The following is a 24,838-nucleotide window of genomic DNA, read 5'->3' as shown; positions in this document are numbered from 1 at the left end:
CTAATCTGGAAGATGGAAGATGGAAGATACATATTTCTGACATGTATCTTGGCTTAGAGATCTTGAGGCATAGTGGCTATGAATCCCAGAAGATTAAGACAAAGAGATCTCAGAATTCAAGGTCATCTGGGAAAAAGCAAGTCCCAGATCCAGGCATGTGTGGCATATACCTTTAATCTGGACCATACCTTCGGCTGAAGAGCTACATAAGAACACTGGAAGAAGGAAGATATACTCTCTTCTTCTCCTGCTTGCCTTGTGGGACTGAGCAATTGCTAGATCCTTAGACTTCCACTCATAGCTGCTGCTGACCATTGTTGAGAGTTGGACTACAGACTGTAAGTCATCAACAAATTTTCTTACTATACTGAGACTACCCATAACTTCTGTGACTTGTATCAAGAGAACCTTCACTAATACAAGTGGATACAGTAATATTTTTAAACAATGAGCATGGAAAAATCCAGAAACTGATAAACAAAATGTTAAAAAGAATAAATCATCAACATTATTGAGTGTTATGTAAGAGAAAAAAGGTGCAATAATGCATGGTTTTATGGAGCTGTGTATTTTACATGTTATTAACTAAGCTAGAAAAGGTTGCACAACAGATTTTCATAGCACTCTCTTTAAAGGAATATGAAGATCCATAGTTAGAAATTCCTCTAAAATTGCATGACAAGCTGGGCTTTAGCAATTTAAAAAAAAACAGGAAGGAAAATTATTCCCAATTTATCCCTTAGGTGCCAATTGACATTTCAGAATGAATAGGCATACTTAAAATGAGAACCTAAACTCAGACAAATGTTTTATAATGCACACATATTCTGCTTCCTCCAGCACCAAACAGATTTCTGATTTGCATTTTGTCAGTTCTTCCAGGTTGTGAGCATAACTGTCTTCAGAAGCTTCCTCTACTCTCCCTACTTGGAAGTGGTCCAGCTGGGTCTTAGCAACACACCGTAGAGAAAAAGAAATGACAAGAATCTTGCTGGAGCACATGCAGATGCACATCTATTTAGAAGAGGGAAAATCTGAGACATTCTATAGAGTGTGATTATATTTGTGGGTGGAACTTCTCCACAGCATTCTGCAGGGTCACAATCGGTACTAGCTGTGAGACCTACTGTAACACAGATGGAGAATGTGTCAGGCATTATGAAAATTTTAAGGTCTAGATAAGGTTCTCACTGTGCTTGAGATGCAGGCATTAGAAAATATTAGTGTACATTTTCCAGGAAAATTATGATACCTCTGAGAGGATAGACCTTATTCTGGTTCTGAATAACTTAGAATCATGGGAAGAGCCTAAGATAATGAACTGAGAAGATGAAGTATCTTGAGTCTGACACAGTCCAGACAACAGGCCTTGGAGCATTGTGGGAAGGCATCCTTAGATTAAGAAGTGCCCAGTCAACAAGATTTCAGTTTTCCCAATAAAAGACTTAGAAAAGTTGTGCAATTTAATTGGCGAAATATGAAGATAACTGAAACTTTTTTCCCTGATCTCCCCAGATAGCTTGCTGAGAGACCTCTCTGAACTTGGGTTAATTAAGAACACATACCTCAGTGACTTTAGTTCCTTTGGGAAAGAGAAAAATGTTAGAGGGGAGAGAGGAGGACAAATCCTCAAGTCTTTATACCATGTTCATTGCTAGACTTCTTCCTAAGCTTCTTTCTAGATCCCCCTGCCCTCCTCACCATGAACGAAGGCTCCAGCAGATTGTATAGCTTAGCAATAGCCAGGAAGCAATTTATTGCTGATGAATCTGTAGAATGTCAAAAGCCACATGAAGCCCCTCTAAAGAGGTCAGTTCTTTGTAAATCTCTGCCTCTGTGAAGGAGAAACTAGAGGGATTGGGGTGGAAACTCTGGGATTTTGGTGTCTTATGGAGATGAAAAAAATAGAGCTGTAGATTGAGGGAGGGGCAGCGGGTTGAACAACTCAGCACTCAACCTTATACAATATGCCCTTTTAGAGCTGGACTGCCCTAACAAAGATCAGAGGACTGCTCCATTCTGCCTTATCTTTATTTTCTGCTCTTAACTCAAAGGTTATATAAGAAAAGAAGACATTGACCCTACCAAACATTTTAGCCTTGAATTCTGAGACTGTCCTTGAGTAAAACAGACACAGAGAAATAGAAAGTGCAATTTGTGGAAGGGCAGGGAGGAAGGAGAGTGTTCATGTGAAAAAGGAGAGGAAACTAAGGTGAGTAGGACTGATGTAATACTGTGAACTAGTCTTGACCAGGATATCTAATACTTAACCTATATCAACCACTCACACAATCATCAGTTGAAAAATTTCCACACTATTCCTGTGGGTCAAAATATATTATATATATATATGGTATTATATATGTATACATATATATACAATTATATATTTATATATGTTTTGTATACATATGTATAACTTGTATATATGATGGTCCTAAACACAACTTTGAAGATGTTCTTGTTTTCATGGAGTGTATATTTTAATGTCATAAATGAAAAACAAGCAAAATTAAATTTCTTAGTGATAATTTCTATATCATACAGTTAGAGAAATAATTATGTAATCCATTAATTTTCTGGCACATGGTTTAGCACATACATTTTCTCTGGATATAAATTCCATAGGTCAGGGAGTTTTCCATCTGTCCTCTTCATCGTTATGTAGTTTAATATTAAGGAGGGGAATGAACAATTAGATATGTAATAATAGGTCATAAGTGCTATGAAGAAAACCAGAGCTCACTAATGAGCATGCTTCCTTGTTTGAGGAACAGTGACTGGAAAGATATTTTTGAGGAAATGACAGTTAAGACCAAAGAAGTGAGGAAGAGAGGGACCCCAGGTATCAGAATGTCTGATAGTTTGGACTCTTATCCATATCAGCTATTAACTGTCATTATATCTAGGCTTTTGATGATAAATACAGTTAGAAAAGAATGAATGTTTGGAAAATTACCCCCATGCTAGAGTTTTCATGTGGAAATACTGATGTTCTGTGGTGTTTTAAAATCTGAGGATGGCAAGAACGCTGATCCTAGACACTGACCTGACCTTTGCTCTACTGGCCTTCAGATAGCTTTGTGTGGTATGACTTATGCAAAGTTCTATGCTTTGATCTTTCTCTGGAATGCCTTAATATCTTATGGTACAGTTAACATAGGAGGAAGAAGGACAATTTCCTAACCAGAAGGATCTGTTTGATGCAGACTTACAACTTGGAAGCAAAAGTCAAACACAAATGATGGACAATCTCTCTAGTGCAACTGAATTCTGCCTTCTGGGTTTCCCTGGATCCCAAGAGATACACCACATCCTTTTTGCCATATTCTTTTTCTTTTATTCAGTGACACTGCTGGGAAACATGGTCATCATCATGATTGTCTGTGTTGATAAACGTCTACAGTCCCCCATGTACTTCTTCCTTGGCAACCTCTCTCTCCTTGAGATCCTGGTAACAACTACAATTGTTCCCTTGATGCTCTGGGGGCTTCTGCTCCCTGGAAAGCAGACAATATCTCTGACTGGATGCATTGCCCAACTCTTCCTTTACCTCTCTCTAGGAACCACAGAGTTTGCAGTGCTTGGAGCAATGGCTGTGGACCGCTATGTGGCTGTCTGCAACCCTTTGAGGTATAGCATCATCATGAACAGCCGCACTTGCATCTGGGTTGTAATGGGATCCTGGATGTTTGGGTTCCTTTCTGAAATCTGGCCAGTCTATGCCACATTCCAGTTTACTTTCTGCAAATCAAATCTGTTAGATCATTTTTATTGCGACAGGGGCCAATTGCTCAAATTATCTTGTAACGAAACCTTTCTCACAGAGTTCATTCTTTTCTTAATGGCTGTTTTCATTATTGTTGGTTCCTTGATCCCCACAATTGTCTCCTACACCTATATCATCTCCACCATCCTCAAGATCCCCTCAGCCTCTGGCCGGAAGAAAGCCTTTTCCACCTGTGCCTCCCACTTCACTTTTGTTGTGATTGGCTACGGCACCTGCTTGTTCCTCTACGTGAAACCTAAGCAAACGCAGGCAGCAGAGTACAACAGAGTGGCCTCCCTGCTAGTTTCTGTGGTCACTCCTTTTCTAAACCCCTTCATCTTCACTCTTCGTAATGATAAAGTCAAAGAGGCCCTTAAAGATGGAATGAAGCATTGCTGTCTGCTTTTCAGGGATTAGCTCTTCTCTCTGTCACTCTTAGGTGGCAGAGCCTAGAAAATCTCAACTTCCCTAGTCCATTAGAGTTGTAGTAAACTCTGAATCCTGGATACAAATTACAGTCATGTCATGGAAGATATACTTTCAAGTCCCTTCCCAAGGCACTTTAAATGAATCTTTTCTCATGCTAACTAGAACCTTACAAACTTCATTCTTTACACTAGTGAGCACAAGGAGGAATGTTCTTGAAGACACTGGAGGAATCAGAGCAAGAAAACATAGTTTCCTAAGCATCCTCTTAGACAAATAACTCTGAAAATGTATTTCCTTGAGGAGAGAAGTCATAGAAAAAAAAGTTGGAGTTCAAGAGTACCATTGACAGGATACAAAGATAAACATGTTCAATTTGGTCCATCAATTTTGCTAAGACATTGGAATTATGTGACAAGATATCCATCTGCATTTTTAAAACATTTGGGTTCTCTTTCTATTTGTAGATCATATTATAATTTTCCAGGCATAATTGGTACATAATTGACTATAGCATTGTTTGAATATTGCCACAGAAACAGTCTAGAATGGTGACGGGGCACATGGCAAATATTTTCTCTGGAAATATTTAGTAGTATCCAGAATAATTGGAGATATAAATAGGGAAGATTTCTTTTCCCAAACTTCAGAGTATTGCATAAGCTGCTTCTTTTAGAAGCAGGTATGAAAAAAAGAACAAATAAAATTAAATTCTAGAAATATAGTATTGCATGTTACAGCTGCTGAAAATAGGCATTTCTGTTCAAATTTATTTCAGTCTATGATTTCTTTTTTTTTAATTAGATAAATTCTCTATTTACATTTCAAATTATTTCCCCTTGTCTGGTTATGCCTACCCCGAAAGTTCCATAAGCCGTCTCCCCTCCCCTGGTTCCCCAATCAACCACCACCAGCTTTATACCTGTCCTGGTGTTCTCCTACACTGCTACATCAATCCATTCCAGGACCACGGACCTCTCCTTCCTTCTTCTTGGGCATCATTTGATATGTGAATTGTGTCTTCGGTAATTCAAGCTTCTGAATTAATATCTACTTATCAGTGAGTACATACCAAGTGTGTTCTTTTGTGATTGGGTTGCCTCATTCGGGATGATACTTTTCAGTTCCACCCATTTGCCTAAGAATTTCATTAATTTATTGTTTTAAGAGCTGAGTAGTATTCCATAGTGTAAATATACCACATTTTCTGTATCCATTCTTCTGTTGAGGGACATCTGGGTTCTTTCCAGCTTCTGGCTATTATAAATAGGGCTGCTATGAACATAGTGGAGCATATGTCCTTATTACATCCTGGTACAACTGGAAAACCTGGATGAAATGGACAATTTCCTAGAGAAATACCAAATACCAAAGTTAAATCAGGATCAGATAGACAATCTAAATGGTCCCATAACCCCTAAAGAAATAGAAGTGGTCATTGACAGTCTCCAAACAAACAAAAAAAAAAAAAAAAAAAAAAGAAAGAAAGAAAGAAAAGAAAGAAAGAAAAAAGAACAGGACCAGATGCTTTTAGTGCAGAATTCTATCAGACCTTCAAAGAAGACCTAACACCAATATTCTTTAAATTATTACACAAAATAAAAAGAGAAAGAACACTACCCAACTTTTTCTACGAAGCCACAATTCTGCTGATACCAAAACCACGCAAAGATCCAACAAAGAAAGAGAACTTCAGACCAATTTCCCTTTTGAATATCTACACAAAAATACTCAATAAAATTCTTGCCAACCAAATCCAGAAACACATCAAAATGATCATTCACCATAATAAAGTAGGCTTCATCCCACTGATGCAGTGATGATTCAATATATGGAAATGCATCAATGTAATCCACTATATAAACAAACTCAAAGAAAGAAAAGACATGGTCATTTCATTAGATGCTAAAAAAGCATTTGACAAATCAGCATACTTTCATGTTAAAAGTCTTGGAAAGAACAGGAATTCTAGGCCCATACCTAAACATAGTAAAAGAATAAACAGCAATCCAGTAGCCAACATCAAACTAAATGGAGAGAAACTTGACACAATCCCACTAAAATCAGGAACTAGACAAGGCTGCCCTCTATCTCCATATTTATTCAGTATAATACTTGAAGTTCTAGCTAGAACAATTAGACAACAAAAGGAGGTCAAAGGGATACAAATTGGAAAGGAAGAAGTCAAATTATCACTATTTGCAGATATGATAGTATATTTAAGTGACACAAAAAACCTCCACCAGAAAACTCCTACAGCTGATAAACATCTTCAGCAAAATGGCTGGATATAAAATTAACTCAAGCAAATCAGTAGCCTTCCTATACTCAAAGGATAAACATGCTGAGAAAGAAATTAGTGAAATGGCACCCTTCACAATAGCCACAAAAAATATACCTTGTGTGACTCTAACCAAACAAGATCTGTATGATAAGAATTTCAAGTCTCCGAAGAAAGAAATCGAAGAAGGCCTCAGAAGATGGAAAAATACTTCATGCTCATGGATTAGCAGGGATAATATCATAAAAGTGTTCATCTTGCCAAAAGCAGTATACAGATTCAATGCAATCCCCATCAAAATCCCAACTCAATTCTTCATAGAGTTAGAAAGACCAATTCTCAAATTCACTTGGAATAACAATAAACCCAGGATAGCTGAAACTAATCTCAACAGTAAAAGAAATTATGGGGGAATCAGTATCTCAGACCTCAAGCAATACTACAGAGCAACAGAGTTAAAAACTTCATGGTATTGGTACAGTGACAGGCAGGTATATCAATGGAATAGCATTGAAGATCCAGAAATGAACCCACACACCTATGGTCACTTGATCATTGACAAAGAAGCTAAAACCATCCAGTGGGGAAAAAAAGATAGCCTTTTCAACAAATGGTGCAGGTTCAACTGAAGGCTAGCATGCAGAAGAATGCAAATCGATCCATTCTTATCCCTTTGTATTAAGCTGGAGTCCAAGTGGCTCAAGGACTTCCACATAAAACCAGACATGCTGAAACTAATAGAAAAGACACTGGGCAAGACCATTGAGGACATGGGCACAGGAGAAATTTTCCTGAACAGAACACCAATAGCTTATGCCCTTGGATCAAGAACTGACAAATGGGACCTCATAAAATTACAAAGTTTCTATAAGGCAAAGGACACAGTCAAAAGGACAAAACAGCAACCAACAAATTGGGAAAAGATCTTTACCAACCCTACATCTGACAGAGGCCTAATATCCAAGATATACAAAGAACTCAAGATGTTAGACTCCAGAGAGCCAAATAACCCTGCTAAAAAATGGGGTACAGAGCTAACCAAAGAATTCTCACCTGAAGAATTTCAAATGGTTGAGAAGCACCTTAAGAAATGTTCAACATCATTAATCATTAGGGAAATACAAATCAAAACAACCCTGAGATTTCGCCTCACACCAGTCAGAATGGTTAAGATTAAAATCTCAGGAGACAGCAGGTGTTGGTGAGGATGTGGAGAAAGAAGAACACTCCTCCACTGCTAGTGGGATTGCAAGTTGGTAAAACCACTCTGGAAATCAGTCTGGTGGTTCCTCAGAAAACTGGGCATGATATTACCAGAGGACCCAGTCTAAGATTTCTAATTTCAAATTCTTGACGTCTTGCAAATGACATCTCTGCATGCAGAATTTTAAAAATGAGAGACAATTCAAGAGTTCGGGTTTGGGTGAAATAGTTATGGGATTTCACATAGTGTTAGAGGAAGGAGATTAGGAGGAAGAAATTTACATGATGTCTGTTAGTAGTTCCTCTATCTCTGAAGTGTGTGTGTGTGTGTGTGTGTGTGTGTGTGTGTGTGTGTGTGTGTGTGTACTAGGAAAGGAACCTAGGCACTCACTTGTTAGACAAGCTCTCATCCACTCAGCCTTATCTCCACACTGAAGAACTTCTTTAATACTTCTTGTAAGTTTGGTCTTTCATCAACCAACCCTCTCATTTGTGTGGGATTGCCCCACATTTTGAAAATAATTTTGCTAATTATAGAACTCTTTCATTTTTAGTTTTTATAGTGTAACTTGGTGGCTAGCGGTCAGATGAGTGTTCACCAAGCACATTCCCTGCCACAAAGACGTCTACACCTGGGAAAGACAGAAGATCAAGCCACAGAGGAAAAAAACCATACAGCTTTTTCCAGTTGGGATAGGAGAGGCCTAAGGCTGGAAGTTCATAAAGCAGATATTGACTTGGATAATTACAGAGCCTCTGGATACGGTTTGTTTCTCTATTGGTGCTTAGATGCTGATCCCTGTGCCTTCATTCCAGTTCTCCTTGGAGTGTCTTCTAGGAACAAGAAGTCACTATGTCTGGGCCCACTTCCACATTCCTCATCTACTTACCTCCCAGGTGGACTTTGTATTTTCTTTATTCTTAGCACTCAGCACTCTGTCCGCTACCTTCTGGGCATAATTGCTCCTAACTAGAAGTCAGTTGTTGGTCTTACTGAGTGTCTGTTACATATGAGCTTGGTTGATTAGGAGGCTGTTTTCTTTTTTGGCTTTGTACTTATGTTCCTAGAAGTTTATTGACTTCTGTGGATGGTAGACTGATGTTTTCTTTCTTTGTTTGTTTGTGTGTTGCTAAATTTAGGAAGTATTCAATAATTATCTGTGTCTGTATCCTCCTACTTTTCTAGTACTCTCATTACATGTCTGGTAGTGTACTTAGGGATGTGTCATAATTTCCTGAGGCTGTTTTTCCAAGTTTTAGTTTTTGTTCCTTGGATTGCATCATTCCTTTTTATATATCTTTATTGGTTTTTGTCCATCAGTTGAAATATACTACTGAGCTCCTTTAGGAAATTTTTTATTTCATTTACAGTACTTTGGAGTGATATGATTTCTATTTGGATTTGCATGTCTCAATACAGAGAAACCAGGTCATCACACTTTAACATCACAAGTATTGTTTCCTTCAGTTCTAAAAGTGCCTATCTCAAGTTGGATTTTAACGTGACATATTGTCTCTCTCACATTAAGTTCTTATAATCTATTTTTTCTCTTTTTGATGGGTCATTCTTTGCTGCTTCTTTACATGTAATATTATCTTTGGTTTAAAGATAGACATTTTGATTTTAAAAATTGTTCATCACAGGCACTTTATATAGCATTAACAGCTTGACTGCAATTTTGTCAATTTTCTTAATGTTCTGGATGAATTATTTTGTTGAGGTATATTTCCCTGTCCATATGTACTCAATAGGATGACCCCCTCAGAGGGAATAGACTTCAATATCCTTAAATATTGTAGTCATGTTGACCTGGTGGTGTCTTTATCAAAGTTTTTTATACCATTCTGGTCATATCTAGGTATTGGGCTCTGCTAATTGTCAGTTGACTGTTTATTTGAAATCCTCTGTTTAGTTATTTTATACAGCTCAATTTGTAAACTAGACTTCTCTTACATTAGACAGCAGACAACATATATTTGCCCTCAGGTTGCCTTTTGGAGATTGTGAAATGTAAGAGTTCTAAGTGCATCCTTTCCACATTCCCTAAACAAGCAATTGTAATCAGGCTGCTCACAGCCTCCCCTTCTTCAGGGAATTTCCCTTGGCTGGGTGGGAGACATCTCATGACAGAAACGTATATTTTGCCCCAGCTCAATGTAGGACAAGTAGCTGATGTAAAGACACACAATCATTTCATTTGTTTCAACAGAAGACCAAATCTTTGGAGTAATAATTTTCTATTTTAGTGTCTCTACATAGTTAAAATTCTTTAATCTCTCAGTCACTCTTTCCAATACTCTAAGATAGTGTGGCCTTAAACTAAAATAGTTAGCTTTGTTAGGTTTCTTCTCCTGTCCTGTCCTGTGTCTTGCTTTCCTTTATAAGAGTATATTCTCATAGCAAATTTCTTCCGCAGACATACAGGACTCAGTTTTTATTTCTAGAGAACTCAATCCAATTGAGCTCTTATAGGAAATAGACCCCAAACAGAACAGAGAGTATGAAAGTGAATCCATATTCTCTAGTCAGAAGTCAATGAACACACCTTTGTGGAAATATTGATAGAATTTACAGTAATTAGGCCAGGAAGCATGTAAGGGTGTTAAGAGTTTTCCCCTTCGGGGCTAGTATTTCAGAAATTCAAGGACACAGAAAATATAAGAACCACATAGCTTGGTAGGTACTTCTCAGTGAGTTATTGGAGAGAGAAAAAAGATTCAGTATAATTTCATCAATGTATCGGAGTTAGTGAGTTTATTAATCAAACTTATGTTGATGTAACAAAATACCCAAAGCTCAGTATTTTATCAAGATAGGAAGTCCAATTTTCTCCCTATTCTGGAGTTGTAAGAGGATGAGAGAAGCATCTTCTTGGCTCCAATTGTGGGAATGGTGTTGTGGATACTATCAAAATGAAGAGAGTGCATACAGGAGAGGTCACATGGCAAGACAGAAAGTATAATGAAAACTGAGGCCACCTAGACAATGTGATTCTTTTGTTTCTCCTATTTTTTTATTATTTGGGGAAAGGTTTTCACATACACTGTAATTCAGGATGGTTTGAAACTCATGGTGTATCCAAAGATTGTCTAAAACTCATAGCAATACTCCCGCCCCAGCCCTCTTGATTGCCTAATTATAAGTACTGCACTCAAATGCAAAGCATTCTACTTAAGGTAACCAGCATCAGTTATCTGAAGGTGGTGACATTATTACCCTGTTGTCTTTGTATGGAGATATCTGTGAGGATACAATTGAGAACTTTGTTTTTTTTTTATTCGATATATTCTTTATTTATATTTCAAGTGATTTTCCCTTTCCTGGATTCCCCCTCCCCGAAAGTCCCATAAGCCCTTTTCCCTCCCCCTGTTCCCCAATCCACCCCTTCCCACTTCCCTGTCCTGGTATTCCCACACACTGCTGCACTGAGCTTTTCCATCCTTGTTGGGAAGTCATGCAGGGATTTCAAATAGGTGTCACATCACATCCACAGTCAAGAGCAAGGAGAAATATATATATATGCCAACTCGATTGTTTGTGCTCAAATGGACTTCTCCACTCTCATACAGCCTAGGCCCTCCTGACTAAGGGATGGTGTCACCCACAGTGATCTGAGTCTTCCTATATCAATTAACTTAATCAATTAATCCCCCACACAAACCTACCCAATGTAGATAATGTCTCAATTCCCAGGAGATTCTAGGGTTTTGGTTTTTTCAAGTTGACAGTTAAAGCTATTACAAGAGAGATAATCTGATATTTGTTGAGCTGTAACACAAAAGAAATATCAATGAATTCCTTCCTTAATACAAAAGATATAGACTGTTAATGGAGTACTTATCTATAGCCACTTCCTACTGGATCCTCTTCACTTTCTTCTCTTTAACCAACCCCCACTTTGCTTCTTACTTCATTCTCTTCCCTCTCAAATAATACCTCTCCAAACTCTCTCTCTGTCTCCTTCTTAGGTTTCTCTGTCTCTCTATCTTATATACATATGCACATGCATAACACTGGACCTGGACAAGGGCAAACTCTAGGGCATTATGCTAGGTTCTGAGAGTAGAGATGGAATCCATCTTATTTGCTCATTAGAGTTTAGAGCCCAATATATCCAAAAGATGCTTCACTACACTACTGGAACATTTGCTCAACAATGTTCATAGCAGCTTTATTGGTCATAGCCAGAAACTGCAAACAACCTCTATACCCCTCAACTTAATGAGTTCAAAAAATGGGGTATATCTACACAATGGAAAGCTATTCAATTATTAAAAACAAAGACATGCTGAAATTTGCAGACAAATGGATGGAACTTGATAATATTATCCTGAGCAAGGAAACACAGACCCAGAATGATACCTATGGTATTTATTCACTTATAACTGAACATTAACCATGTTCATAAGTGAACAGTGCAAGATAACCATGCTATAATCCACAAACCCAAAAGAAACTAAGTTATAAGGAGGGCCCAAAGGAGAATGGGTGAATCTCACTCAGAAGAGGAAGCAGAATGGTCACTGGACGTGGATGGAAAGAAGAAACTGAGTGGCAGAGGAAGGGAAAAGGGATGTAGGTTGGCGATGGGGTGGGGGGCCACAAGGGCAGCAGAGTGTTGGGAGTGAGAATGTAAATCAATAGGGAGGCATCACTGGGACTAGCTAGGAGTCTCTGGGTGTCACTCTAGATTCCTACCAGCCAGGAATGTGAAGACCAAAGTGCCTACTTCCGATAGCCAGGTGGACTTCCAGTGGAAGGAGGGAGACACCAACCTACCCACAGAACCTTCAGCCCCCCAAATGTCCTACCTACAGGGTGGGCAGGGTAAAGATGAGGCAGGAACTGAGGAAGCAGTCAGCCAATGCCCAGCCCAGCTTGAGGCTCATCCCAATGGAGAGGGGCAACTCCTTACACTCTTAGTGATACACTGCTGTGCTTGCAACATGACTGTCTCCTGAGAGGCTTCGTCAGGCACCAGATGAGGGCAGAGAAGTACAGCCAAGCATCTTGAGTAGCCAGGAAGTTTTGTGGAAGGGTTGGAGATAGTCTTGAGCAAGCAGGAAGGGTCAAGGACATCACGGGAAAACCTGCAGAGTCAACTAACCTGGGACAATGAGAGCTCATAGAGGCTGAACCACCAGTCAAGGAAAACTCATGCTGGACCTAGGACCCCTACATATCCATAGCAGATGTGCAACGTGTTCTTCATGTGGGTCCACTAACAATTGGAGTGGGGGCTGTCCCTAACTCTGTTGCCTGCCATTGGAATCTCTTCCCCTACCTGGGTAGGCTTCAGTGGGAGAGAATGTGCTTAGTCCTGCTAGGAGTAGATGCCCCAGGGGAGAGGGAGCTTCACCTTCTCCTCAGAGAAGGGGCCAATAAAGAGGGAGGGACTTGTAAGGGCAGGACTGGAAGGAGAGAAGAGAGGGAGGCTGCTGTAGAAGTTTGGTCTGGTTCTACCTCCTAGCCCCATGCTCCCAGAATTAAGACTCAGGCTAAAACTATAGTTACAAATACCTTGTCCATACTGCTTGACTTTTCTCTTATTAGATCAAAGCTTAAAATATCCCATTTATTCAAATCTACATTCTGCCACGGGACTGACCATCAGTGCATTAGTCTCACCCTCTAGTCTACCCTTTTCTATAGGCCATAGCTTTTCTTTTCTAATTGACAAGTAATGCATCTGTAAAATATGCAGGATATTCTCCCTACAGGCTCTGAATGAGATGTAAAGTGAATTAAAAACAAAAACAAAATAAAGTTTGGAAAGAAAAGAAAAGAAAGGAAAGAAAAGTAAAAAAAAAAAAAAAGAAAGAAAGCTATCAATCATAATATTGTTTTCCATGCTAGAAAGACTAAAAAGGTCTTCATTTTGTTGATTTGAAAATTAAGAGTAGAAGTTTTAAGTGAAAAAAAAAAAGAGTTGATGCTAATGACATAAAAGAAGAGGTCAGTGAACAGAACATTGTGTTGAGGCCCCCAATGATTTCTACATAGAGGACTACAGGATCAGTGAGCAGGGACATTCAGTTCAAGGAGATAAAGGATAGCTTCTGGGATCAATGATGTCTGACTTCATATTTGATAGGAAATCAAGTGACATCAGGCAGAAATGCAGGCTCCTGTGTGTTTCTGCTCTTGCTTTCACCGAGGGCCTGCTTCCTTCAAGGTTAATCTAGCATGCATTTCTAGTCATGTTAAGCAAGCATTTTGTAGAAGATTCAGCTGGTATTAAACCAACCATGAGAGCATTTGGAAAAATATGAACAGGAACTTCCCCCTAAGGAGTGTGTATTCTGAAGGGAAGAGGCTTCCACCATGGTTTTTTTATTGTCCTCTCACTTATGGATGAGCTATCTTCCTGTTGCCCCAAGAATTCTGTATTTCAGCCAGAAAAAAAAAAACTGAAAGAAACCATGGTTAGAGAAGCAGAACATTTAGAAAAACAGCTTTTCCTGTGGCCTTGTATTCCCCCCCCCCCCAAAATCTCACTTTGTCTTTGGTTAGTGTAAAACATTGAATTTACAGCCAGCCTAGACTCCAGCTCTATTCTGCCAGTCCTGAGTCATATGACTGAACATGATATATAATCTCTCTGATTCTTTTTCTGCAGAGTTTGAGGAAATAAAAAATAAGTTCATCACTCAAAGAAACACAGGTGAATACCATGTTATTGGTAAATGTTTTATGTGGAATAACTGTCTTAGATCGCTGTTGAAATCCATAGTTCAGCAATACTTGTCTTCAGTGTATGGGGCTGCCTTATGGCCCAATGCCCCCAAACACAAACAAAACTCAAGCAAGCAAACAAAACCTTTAAAACTAAAAAATGAATAAAGACAAATAAAAAAATAAAAGTAGAAAAGAAGTAGGGAGGAGGATGGTAGAAGAGGAGGAGGGGGGGGAGGAGGGGACGAAGAAGCAAAGATGGCCAGAGAAAGAAATTGTGCAAGTATATGATAGTTAGAGAACCATTGGAAATCAGGAAAGATGGATGTGTAGTCAAACTCTCATAAAATTTTTACCTAAATTAGAAGAATTGGTGAATATAAATGAAAGAAAAGTATGGAGGAAAGATGATAGTTCATTGATTGAGCTATGGATAGGACCACAAACTCAAAAGAAGAGAACCTGTCCCTGGGCTAACTGGACAGCCATCAGAGAAGCAGCATGCTGGACCCAGAGTCAGAGCAGGACATCTGTCTGACCAATCCTGGCAGTCATTGTCACTCTTCATGTGCTGAGTTCTGCTTGTGGGTGGGAAACTTGAGGCCCATGCTATGTTAAAAGAGAAGAGACCGCTGTACTTCCTCTCCAGAGTCATTGTGTTGGAAGTTCCAGTTATGAACTTAATTCTGAGCATTGATGTAATATACACAAGCCCTTCCGAGGTATGATGGTCAGTTTTAGTTGTCAGTTTAGAATCTCCTGGCAAGAGTTTCTCAATCCTAGATCAGATCAGCTACAAGCATGCCTGTCAGGGATTGTTTTAAAAAATATATATATGTTCATTGAAATGGGAAGACTCAGCTTGAATGTGAGTTGGATTACCTCTTAATCTGATCCCTGAGCTGGATAAGAAAACAGAAAATGCATAAAGTAAGCATGCATGCTCTCAGCCTCTCTGTGCTCTGGGCTGTGGATATGATGTTGTGATGCTACCCTAATTTCCTGCCTTGAAGGACCTTCACCTGGACATGTGAACTAAAGGAAACTTTTGTTCCTCCAAGATGCCTTTTGTCAGAATATTTTTTCACCATAGTAGAAAAGAAATAGAAAAGAAAAGAAGGAGGCAAATGGGAATAGATGATGACTTTAGTCTTGGGTGCCATGAGGCATCTATGATTTTATAAGAAGAGTGAGCAGGCTTGCTCTATGTCACTGTGATGCATTCTGCCACAGCGCGATGCAGGAAGGAGGTCCTTTCAGATACTGACTAGACATTTTAACCATACATATTCTTTCTGGCTCCTTAGCTCCTAAAACGATGAGCTAAATAGAGCTAAATAAAGCCTCACATACCAATTTACCCACTCTTAGGTATTTCTTATAAAACATAAAAACATTGTTAGTAGTGATTAGATAGCCTGTCAAGAGTGCTATGGAAAAACTGTAAGCTACTAGGATAGATAATGCAGAGTAATACAGTCAGTAATTAAAGTGAACTCTTGGATAGAGGTTATCATATTAGAAGTTCAGGACATAATCACAATTTGGAAAAGGGTGATAGTATCTAGTGACAAAAATTGACTGATCTCTTTATGTATATATGGATTATATTTTAATTCCTTATATGTGGTGAAACATCGTGTGTGTGTGTGTGTGTGTGTGTGTGTGTGTGTGCATGTGTGTGTGTTTGAAGGGGAAACTGGAGAGGGAAGAAGGACCTAGAGAAGCAGGATGGTAAGTGGGTGTTAAGTCAGCTTACGGCCATAAAATGTGCAGAAGAAGAGAGAGAAGACTTGGTGGCCAGAAAATGCATTCAGTCTCCCATTTAGAGTAGTTTGATTTACAGTATTTTAATTTACAAATTTTTATCCTCATGATGCTGTGATGCAATTTGCATCCGGTCGATATCACATTTCAGATTTTGAATTGTCAATGTGAATGTGTGTTCAGTGCTCTCTTATGCTGCTGTGCAGTTAACAACTGGCACCCTAGTATCCTTGCTATCCGTTTGGTTTTGGTGCTATGGTTTGTGGTTCTGCATCTCTTCATGGCTGCCAAACACTTAGCTGTGTGTGTATGAGAGAGTCAGCAGATTAGTAACAAGTTGGCTTTGGGTTAGATGATATTTCGCAAATATAGAGGAAAAGAATGTATTCTGGATACCTTTAAATTGGACTTGGCTAAGCTAGGAAATTCACTATAATACAATATGTTCACAGTGGCCATGGGATGCTACTAATGTTACATAAATGTGTAGATATACAGAATGTGATAGACATGGTGCAGAATAGAGAAAAGACATTGGGCCAAACTTAACATATTCAACTAGAATCTCCCATCGAGCAACTCCTATTTCTTTGGATGCTGCAGGGTACAGTGACTAAAGATGATATGCAAAGACTTCTGCCTGAAGTAGTTTCTGCATTTAAAATGGCTTCAGAATCTCATCATAAAATCAAGGATTAATAGTATTCAATAATATAAAGAATGATTCTGTCTAGAGCAGAACTAAAGGAGATTTGAGACTATGAAAGGTGGAGTCACAGATGTTATATGAGTTAGTGAGGACTGGAATGGGGGCTTGGAATACAGCTAGGACCCATGCAAACAAAATCCAGGAACAGTAAGCCTGATGGCTTACAGTGGAACTGGAGGAGTGTCTGAGACTGCACAAATGTGACACACCTTTGTAAGAGTGAAGTTAGTGTGCCATGATCGTGCATTGTTAGCAGTGTTTTTAGTACTCACAATGACTTTTTTAAGAAAAAATTAGGGTCTCCACTTTCCAGATGAGGAATGGGAGCCTAGAGGTTAAGAAACACCTAAACATGACCTAAACTTATTTCCAGTCTGGCCAATACCAAAGCACACCTTGGTGCCTCTTAATCATTACCACTGCAACATACTGACATACACATGCACACACCAGGCATGGTAACATGTTGACTATCAAACCACTACATTCTGTGTCTGAAGAAATGAAGTCTGTTCTCTGACAAAACATCCATTCTTTGGACACATTGCTTTTGCAATTTTGTATTATCAAATTTTCAAATAAAGATTATAACCTGTAACTGTGTGGGAGAGGGTGTCTCAGGATTTCTGACCACTGGGGACAGGGAAACCTTCTCTGAGGGATTTTGATTGCAATCCCCTTCTGTTCTTTGCAGCCAGCCATGATCTCTGCCTCACATTAACCCAGATTGTCCTCCAATTTCCAAGGACTCTCACAGTGTACACAAGCACTGTGAATGTTATGCCCATGTTAATTTGTGGTGCACAGATGGACACAGCACAGAATGTTGGAGAGACAGGAGGCCTGAGACTAGACTAGACTGCTAAACTAGAATATGCCCAGAGCAAACCTGCTGTTTCTTTGGATGATGCCCAATTACAATGGCCAGAGGTGATAGGAAAACACTTTGGCTGGAGGTAATTGCTGACATTAATATACTTTCCTCATGCTTATAAATTAGTTAACTGTAATAAATAATTATTGTTAGTGCCCATATTCTAAAAAACCAGAATCTACAAGATCTACACGGGCACATTGCCATCTGAGATCCTTGACTTCCCAAAGGTGTGTCACCACCTCCACCTAGTGGTCACTATTAGTAATACACACAGGATATCTGCCACACACACCCCAGGCCCCCAGGCTGAGCTGTCTGGATGCTATTAGCAAGAATGGGGCAGGGGTTAGAGTAAATGTGCATCTCCAATGTTATGGGAGCAAAAGAAAAAAAAAGAAGTGAGTACACTGGGGCACAAATTTTGAAAATTAAGAAAGATAAATTTCTGAAATAATTTGAATTTCAAAGCTTGCTTCAGAGAGGTCCATGAATATCATTTTTTCTCCTTTTATATATAATTAATTTATGTATTTATTGGTGTGGAAGTGTGTGGGCATGCTGTGGCACACATATGGAGGTCAGAGGACACATTTCAAGAGTGATTTTCTCCTACCATGTGAGTTTCAGGTCAAACTCAGATCTTAAGTCTTGGTGAGCACCTTCAGCCACTAAGACATCTTTGTAACCACATATGTCACTTCTTGAGAATAATAACAGTTATCCGTGTGAGCCAGAAAACACAAATAATTTTAAAATGAATACTCTATTGAGCTACGGTCAGGAGAAAGATAAGTAGCAGAAGGTGCCTCATTGGTTCTTATGGTAGCATAGCCATTTTCTGTGAAGAAAAAAAGCATTCAGGTGTGTCTTCCATTAATCACCATAGCTGCCTAAGTTAGCCATCACCAATGGTCCCAAGTCACAGGTTCCACAAATGTGACCAACCAAGCACCAATGCAGAGGCCCCCTCTCCACAGCTATATCTGTTCTGAATACATGATGACTTCCTCTTGTCACTGTTCCTTAGGTTTTATGGTACAACAGAAAGTGGGAAGCATTTCCCTCATAATTCATGGGATAATAATAAAGTAACATGGGATTAAAAACGTGCATAGGAAGACATGCATATGCCATATGCAAATACTACATCATTTTATATCCGAGATTTGAGTATTCATGGTTTTGCATCTACAGGAGTCTTGGAACCAATCTGCCAGAGCTCAGTTCACATGTTAAGAATAAAGAAAGCATGATAGACTCAGATAAAGCCCACGTTCAAGCCTATGTATGAAGGAGAGGGCCAAGATGGGGTTCAAACTCGATCAGACAACTCCTGATAGCACTCTGTACATGTGAGATTGCTTTTCTTTGATTCACATGTACTTAAGTATTGGCTTCAAAGATTATTCCATGTTTTGTTCTATTATTAATAACTGCAAATGGTTTCCAAACAGTGCAAAAGTAGATGGAAAGCAGTTACTCTCCTATCTCCTAACCCCAGTGGAGCCCCCTTTCCTTGAGGTTCTATCAGTCATTCATGACTTACACACTTTTCTATAGTATATCAGCATGACTATGATCAAGAAATGCCAGCATAATGTGTCTCACACTTGCAATCCCAACTCTTGGGAGGCTGAGGCGGGAGGAGGAGGACTTTGAGGCACTTGGGGCTGTATCTGAAGGCCTTGGCTACCAAACAAACAAAAATGATTGCATGTCCAATATTTTAAGAATTATAATTTTATTTATGATAAAGCTAAAGTGTGGGTGAATTAAATTAAGCATCAAAATCAAAACTATTATGCTTACCCAGGCAAAATTTTAAATTCAATCAAAATGGTTTTTAAAATAGACCATGTTAATTCACCATTCAGTCACTAATGTAAAGCTTTAAAATGGCTGCTTCAATTTTCTCCCCAGCTCATTACATTCTCCAAACATCACTGCAAAGCTTCAAAAGCATTCAGAGCCCATCTCCCTTCCTTTTCTTTTATTGAAGATGCCATCCTTATTCCCAGATCCGTCTTTGGTTAATAGATTGACTTGTAGCCAATCAAGTAAATTCAGCTAGGGACACATCATTGAAAGAACCTCAAGCCAATTCTCTAGTCCAGAGTTCATTTCCAGTGATAGCCAAGCTAAATTTCCATATCTTCAAAAATGCACTTCAGTTTTAAAAATATGCCTAAACTCTTTTCCACATGTTGTTTGTGAGTATGAGTCCAGTTTTCACATGGACTGAATGTGAATCAGCTCTAGGGAGCTCAATTTTAAGTGCATTTTTGCAAGAGGTCCCATTTTTAGCCAAGTCACAGCTGAGCTTCCCTGTCAGCTAATTAGTACTTGTTCTTAAATTGGGCAGCTCCAATTCAAGCTAGATGAGATGCAATTTATCTCTTCTCTACTCTTAAAACCATCTAAGCTGTAAAATTTATGTTACTCTGTTTTTCCTTTTGTCTACCAGAGGGTTAGTTTAGTTTCATTCTCAACAAGTCAACAGAACTCCTTAGTTGCCAAGCAACCACTAAGTTTAGTTGTAGTTAACTAGGATTTTAAAAATTAAGATAGCTAACTGTAACATTTGATTTTCCAGAGTATTGATTAGTCCAGAAAAAAAAGTGTGGTCTAAAAGAATAACAAGCACATGAAATCCCTCTTGAGATACCAACACAAGGGATTCTCTACTTCCTGATTTAAAAAGACTTATTCCATAATTCACTGCTTATAGGGATCTATGGGGCTATACAATTTTGATGATCACTAAATTGGAGAAACCCCAAGCACTGGAAGATATTTGTCTCTAAAGATTTCCATGACAGACTAAGCAGTTAAGAGCACTTGTTCCTTTTGCAGAGGATCCAGGTTTTATTTCCAGCACCCACCTCATGATTTTCAATTATCTGTAACACCAACTTCATGGAATCTGATATACTTTTCTAGCCTCTGTAGGCACCAGGCATACATGTGATGCGGAGACATATCTACATAATAGAATTACAAATTAAAAAGGTTGTTTTTTTTCTATAATCATTTTCCCCAACATGCTTCATCAAATGTCCCTTGTCTTTCCAGGTGTGAGATTTAAGGCACATTCTATCTGTATTGTCACTAATTCAATGAATATGCTTTCCTTTGACCACTAGTGCCCATTAATGTAGACACTGAAGAAGAACAAGAGTACTATGTTCTATTATCCCTCATTATTAAATTGTGATCCTCCATCTGTATCCTGAATATTGTGACATCATGTCAGAGAAAAGGAGATGATGGGGAAAGAGCTGATGGCTTTTTATTTACCTAGATTTCATTGTCTTGTCCTTAGCTGATGATGCCTTTCTGGGGCAGACATTCGAATGTGTGCTGGTGTGTATGTGGCAGGGGACAACAAATCATCTGCCTTCCTAGTGCTGGGATTAAAGCATATGCTACCACATCCAACTTTTTACATGAATTTTGGAAATCATAAGTCTGGTCTTCATGCTTCAGGCAAGCATTTTGCTGAGTCATCATCCTAGTCCCAGGGAATAGTAGGGTGACCCATTTGGATGAAGATTATTCAAGATGAGTCACCATAGCATTTGCACAATCCCTATTTCTGTATCAGCACAAAGAACACTCTCCATCATCCTCCCAGGGAGAAGGCAAGAGCTTTCTCCTTTTTCAATCTGAGAATAGGTGTCCATTATTTCCGGGAACTTTCCTCATGTTGCTCTTCTGGGGCCACCGGGGTAGTCCTGTAGTGTATGAAAGACTAAAGAGCTGATCGGTAAGGGACAGTCACACACATGAGCCTTGTGGAGATGCACTTTCATGTGAAGTCCTGTGAATTTCCTCTCTCTAGGAAAGCACACTTCTCAGCTCTTTGGCCTGCATGGGTAGCGAATTGAAGGTCAATAGACTGTCATGTTATCTTGCTGTACTGTCTCCGGAACTTTTCCTTCAGCATTTATTAGCACAAACATCTGTTTCCTGAACTTTGACCTTAGTGGTGTTCTAACAATGAAAACTGTTCATTTTTAAATGTCTCTGCTGTGACCACAAAATGAGTAATGTTTCAGTGGCAGAAACCAAGCCAGGAGCAAGCCCAGAAGCCTTTGATGCCCTTAGATTGAAAGCTTAATGTGAGGTTTAAAGTTCAGTCACAGCCAATGGTCCCATTAGGAGAACAAGGAAGAAGGTGTGACCAGACAACAGGACCTGTGGCCTGCAAACAGAACACTAGGGGATTTATAAGGGACCGCTACCAGAGACGTGAAGCCCTCTTTGTCAATAGTCATTTGTCTCCTGTAAATTTACTCAAGGTAGATCCACCCTGAGTTAGGATAGCTTCTCCAAGAAGCAGACACTATGTAAACTTAAGAGTCTGGGAGATTCCTTAGGGAAATATGACAAGAGAAATGGAAGGAAGTCTAGAGGAGGGAAGGCAGATCCTGATGCAAATGTGAGACTGTTGTGAAGGAAAAGGTGTGGTGCCAATAAAATAAAATGGAAAAAATAAAAAAAGGTGGACTGGTCTGCGGATCAGTATGAGACTCAAGGAAGACCTAACAACATTCATCAAAGCTACTGTTCTTGAGTCTCTGTCACCCTTTTTGGCTGTCTCTGCCACCTGCAATGATCAGCTGGAAGCAGCTTGTGGGAAGCAAGGCTCAAAGAGAAGAGGTGAAGGAGTTCACAGCACTGCTAGTCATTCCGACTCCTTATCGGTAGAGGTAGTATCGGATATGACAGGTGCGTTTGCATGGTCACTGCACAGTCTAAACAGTGAGTGAGCAAGTGCACGCCCCCTTTTATCTTTGCAGAGCTGCAGCCCTACCATCCAATCTTATCTTCCCTTCTCCACCACGTTTCCTGAACTCAAAGTGTAGCTACTGTTCATTTGGCAACTGCTCATTTTCTCAGTCATTAAGATGGTTTCTTTTACTTATACCCCTATGTATAACCCCACCACCCACCACCACTCCACCACCCCTGTTCACACTGCTTGAGCCCAGAAGGAGGTTACTTTCCAGTGGTTCTATTTCCAGGAAGTATGTCTGTGTGGAATTTAGACATAAATTCAACTGGGGACCATAGTAGTAGATAGAGAACCAAATGTTGAGCACAAAATTCAAGAGATGAAAGGAAAAGAAAGCTTCACGTGTTTTATAAATGAGGGATGAACAAGGGCAAAGGTAAAATTCAATGTGAACTTTGAAGATAATTTCTAGAGTATCAAAAGCTTGTTTTCTGTGTGTGTGTTTACTGTGCTTTTTTTTTACTATTGAATTTGTCCTCTAACAATTTCATATATAGTACATTCTGATTACTCCCACATCCCATTCTCCCTAACTTCCTGCGAATCCCTTTCACATATTAGTCTTCTTTGCTTTGTCTGTGTTTCAATGATTTCAACCAGTATCATCTGTGTAATAGTAGGTTTGGAACCATCCCTTGATACCTGGTGCGATCATATCCGATATACATTGAAAACAATGTCTGAACCCCAGAATACATCAGTAAGCAATAGTTTGTCAGGGAGATGTTTTAGATATGCAGTGCTCACAATAAGGGACTGCCTTCTGAAAGACCCAAGAAGCAGCTGAAAGAGTCAGACGCAGATATTTGTACCCAACCAATGGACAGAAGCTGCTGACCCCTGTGGTTGAATTAGGATAAGGCTGAAAGAAGCTGAGGAGGAGGGCAACCCTGTAGGAGGACCAGCAGTCTCAATTAATCTGGACCCCTGAATCACCAAACAGGCAGCACACACCAGCAGATATGAGGCCCCCAACACACATACAGTAGAGGACTGCCGGGTCTGTGATCATTCAGAGATGATGCACCTAACCCTCAATAGACTAGAGGCCCCAGGGAGTTTAGAGGTCAGGGGGTGGGGAGAAGGTATGGGATATGGGACAGTTAGAGGGTGGACTGGAGGGAGGGCTGGGAATAAAATATGGAGTGTAAAAAAATTAATTTAAAAAAGATATGCAATCCAGGAAGACTCTGGAATTTTTTGCATTATGTAAACTGAAAGGATAAGACAGAACCCTGCCACCTGCTAGATGGCTTCGGATCTGTCACCAAGAGGTCAACAAAGGCTTTGAAATCAGCCTTTGCTCTCTTCGCAACAGGCAGCTGGTTAGGCAGGGCCTTCAGCCTCTTGTCTTAGAGTTCATGCAAGGATTTGATTACCCCACACTACATCGTGTTTCTCAGAGTTTCACCCAGAGCTCTGCAACTGTCTGTGCTCCCAGAGAGAGGACAAATCAGGCTGTAATAAATCATCTCAGGTTATGTATGTGTCTCTTAAAATGACAGAGCTTCAGCATAAATTTATACACATTTCCCTTAAGGGAATTACTTAAAATTATGACATGTTAGACGTGAGAGAAAATGTAAGTGTAAGTCACTGGGAAGCAGGAACTATTCTTGCCTTCAACTGATATGTATACCTGGAAAATTCAAGAGAAGACCGAAGGAAGGAAGGAAGGAAGGAAGGAAGGAAGGAAGGAAGGAAGGAAGGAAGGAAAGAAGGAAAATCCTGGTAAAATAAATTAGTAAAATACCCAAAAACCAAATTTATATTCAGAATTAAAAGCTTTTAAATAAACAAATAAATATAGTTATAACAGATAGCCAAAGAAAATGAACTAATCTATAAAAGCAAAATCCAAGAAATAATAGTATGAATAGACTTAGCAAGGAAAGGCTCCCATAAGAAAGCTTCAGAGTGTCCTTTAGGAGATCAGAAGAAGGAACTAATGGAAAAGTGAACACTACACACAAAGAATTGTCTAAACCTACCCACAGAAGTCATATGGTCAATTAAAATTATTAATAGGGTTTTTCTGACACACGAACTAATTGAACTGTAATTTAGAAAATAAACAAAAATAGCCCCTACCTCTCTCTCTATCTATTTCTATCTCTATCTCTTTTTCTGAAAAAAGTTCAGGGCTTGGATGTGGCCTGGTTGGAAAATGCTTGAGTGCATTTGCACTCCCTGGCATCATTTGTAAATCCCTGGCATCTGTTTTCAGGATTACAAAGCAAAAGAAAAGAGAACCCTAAACACAAAGAGACAAAAATTAATCTGACCCACTACAATGCTACAATGTTAGCAGTATTAATAAAAAGAAACCCAA

At 39.3% G+C, this 24,838-nt stretch overlaps 1 protein-coding gene and 1 long non-coding RNA gene across 4 annotated transcripts in view; one reads left to right on the top strand and one right to left on the bottom strand.

The window, feature by feature from the left end:
* The window catches only part of LOC127678547 (uncharacterized), a 136,932-nt gene that overhangs the window by 46,789 nt on the left and 65,305 nt on the right, over positions 1 to 24,838 (bottom strand). The gene's annotated exons all lie outside the window — the stretch shown is intronic.
* LOC127678546 (olfactory receptor 9A4-like) lies at positions 3,242 to 4,186 on the top strand. The gene has a single exon (XM_052173562.1). The coding sequence runs from the start codon at positions 3,242 to 3,244 to the stop codon at positions 4,184 to 4,186; it is 945 nt and encodes a 314-aa protein (XP_052029522.1).

Source organism: Apodemus sylvaticus, chromosome 2, assembly GCF_947179515.1.
Source record: "Apodemus sylvaticus chromosome 2, mApoSyl1.1, whole genome shotgun sequence".
Lineage (NCBI taxonomy): Eukaryota > Metazoa > Chordata > Mammalia > Rodentia > Muridae > Apodemus > Apodemus sylvaticus.
Note: the sequence above shows the minus strand (reverse complement) of the source record. Positions and strands in the feature narration are given on the sequence as shown.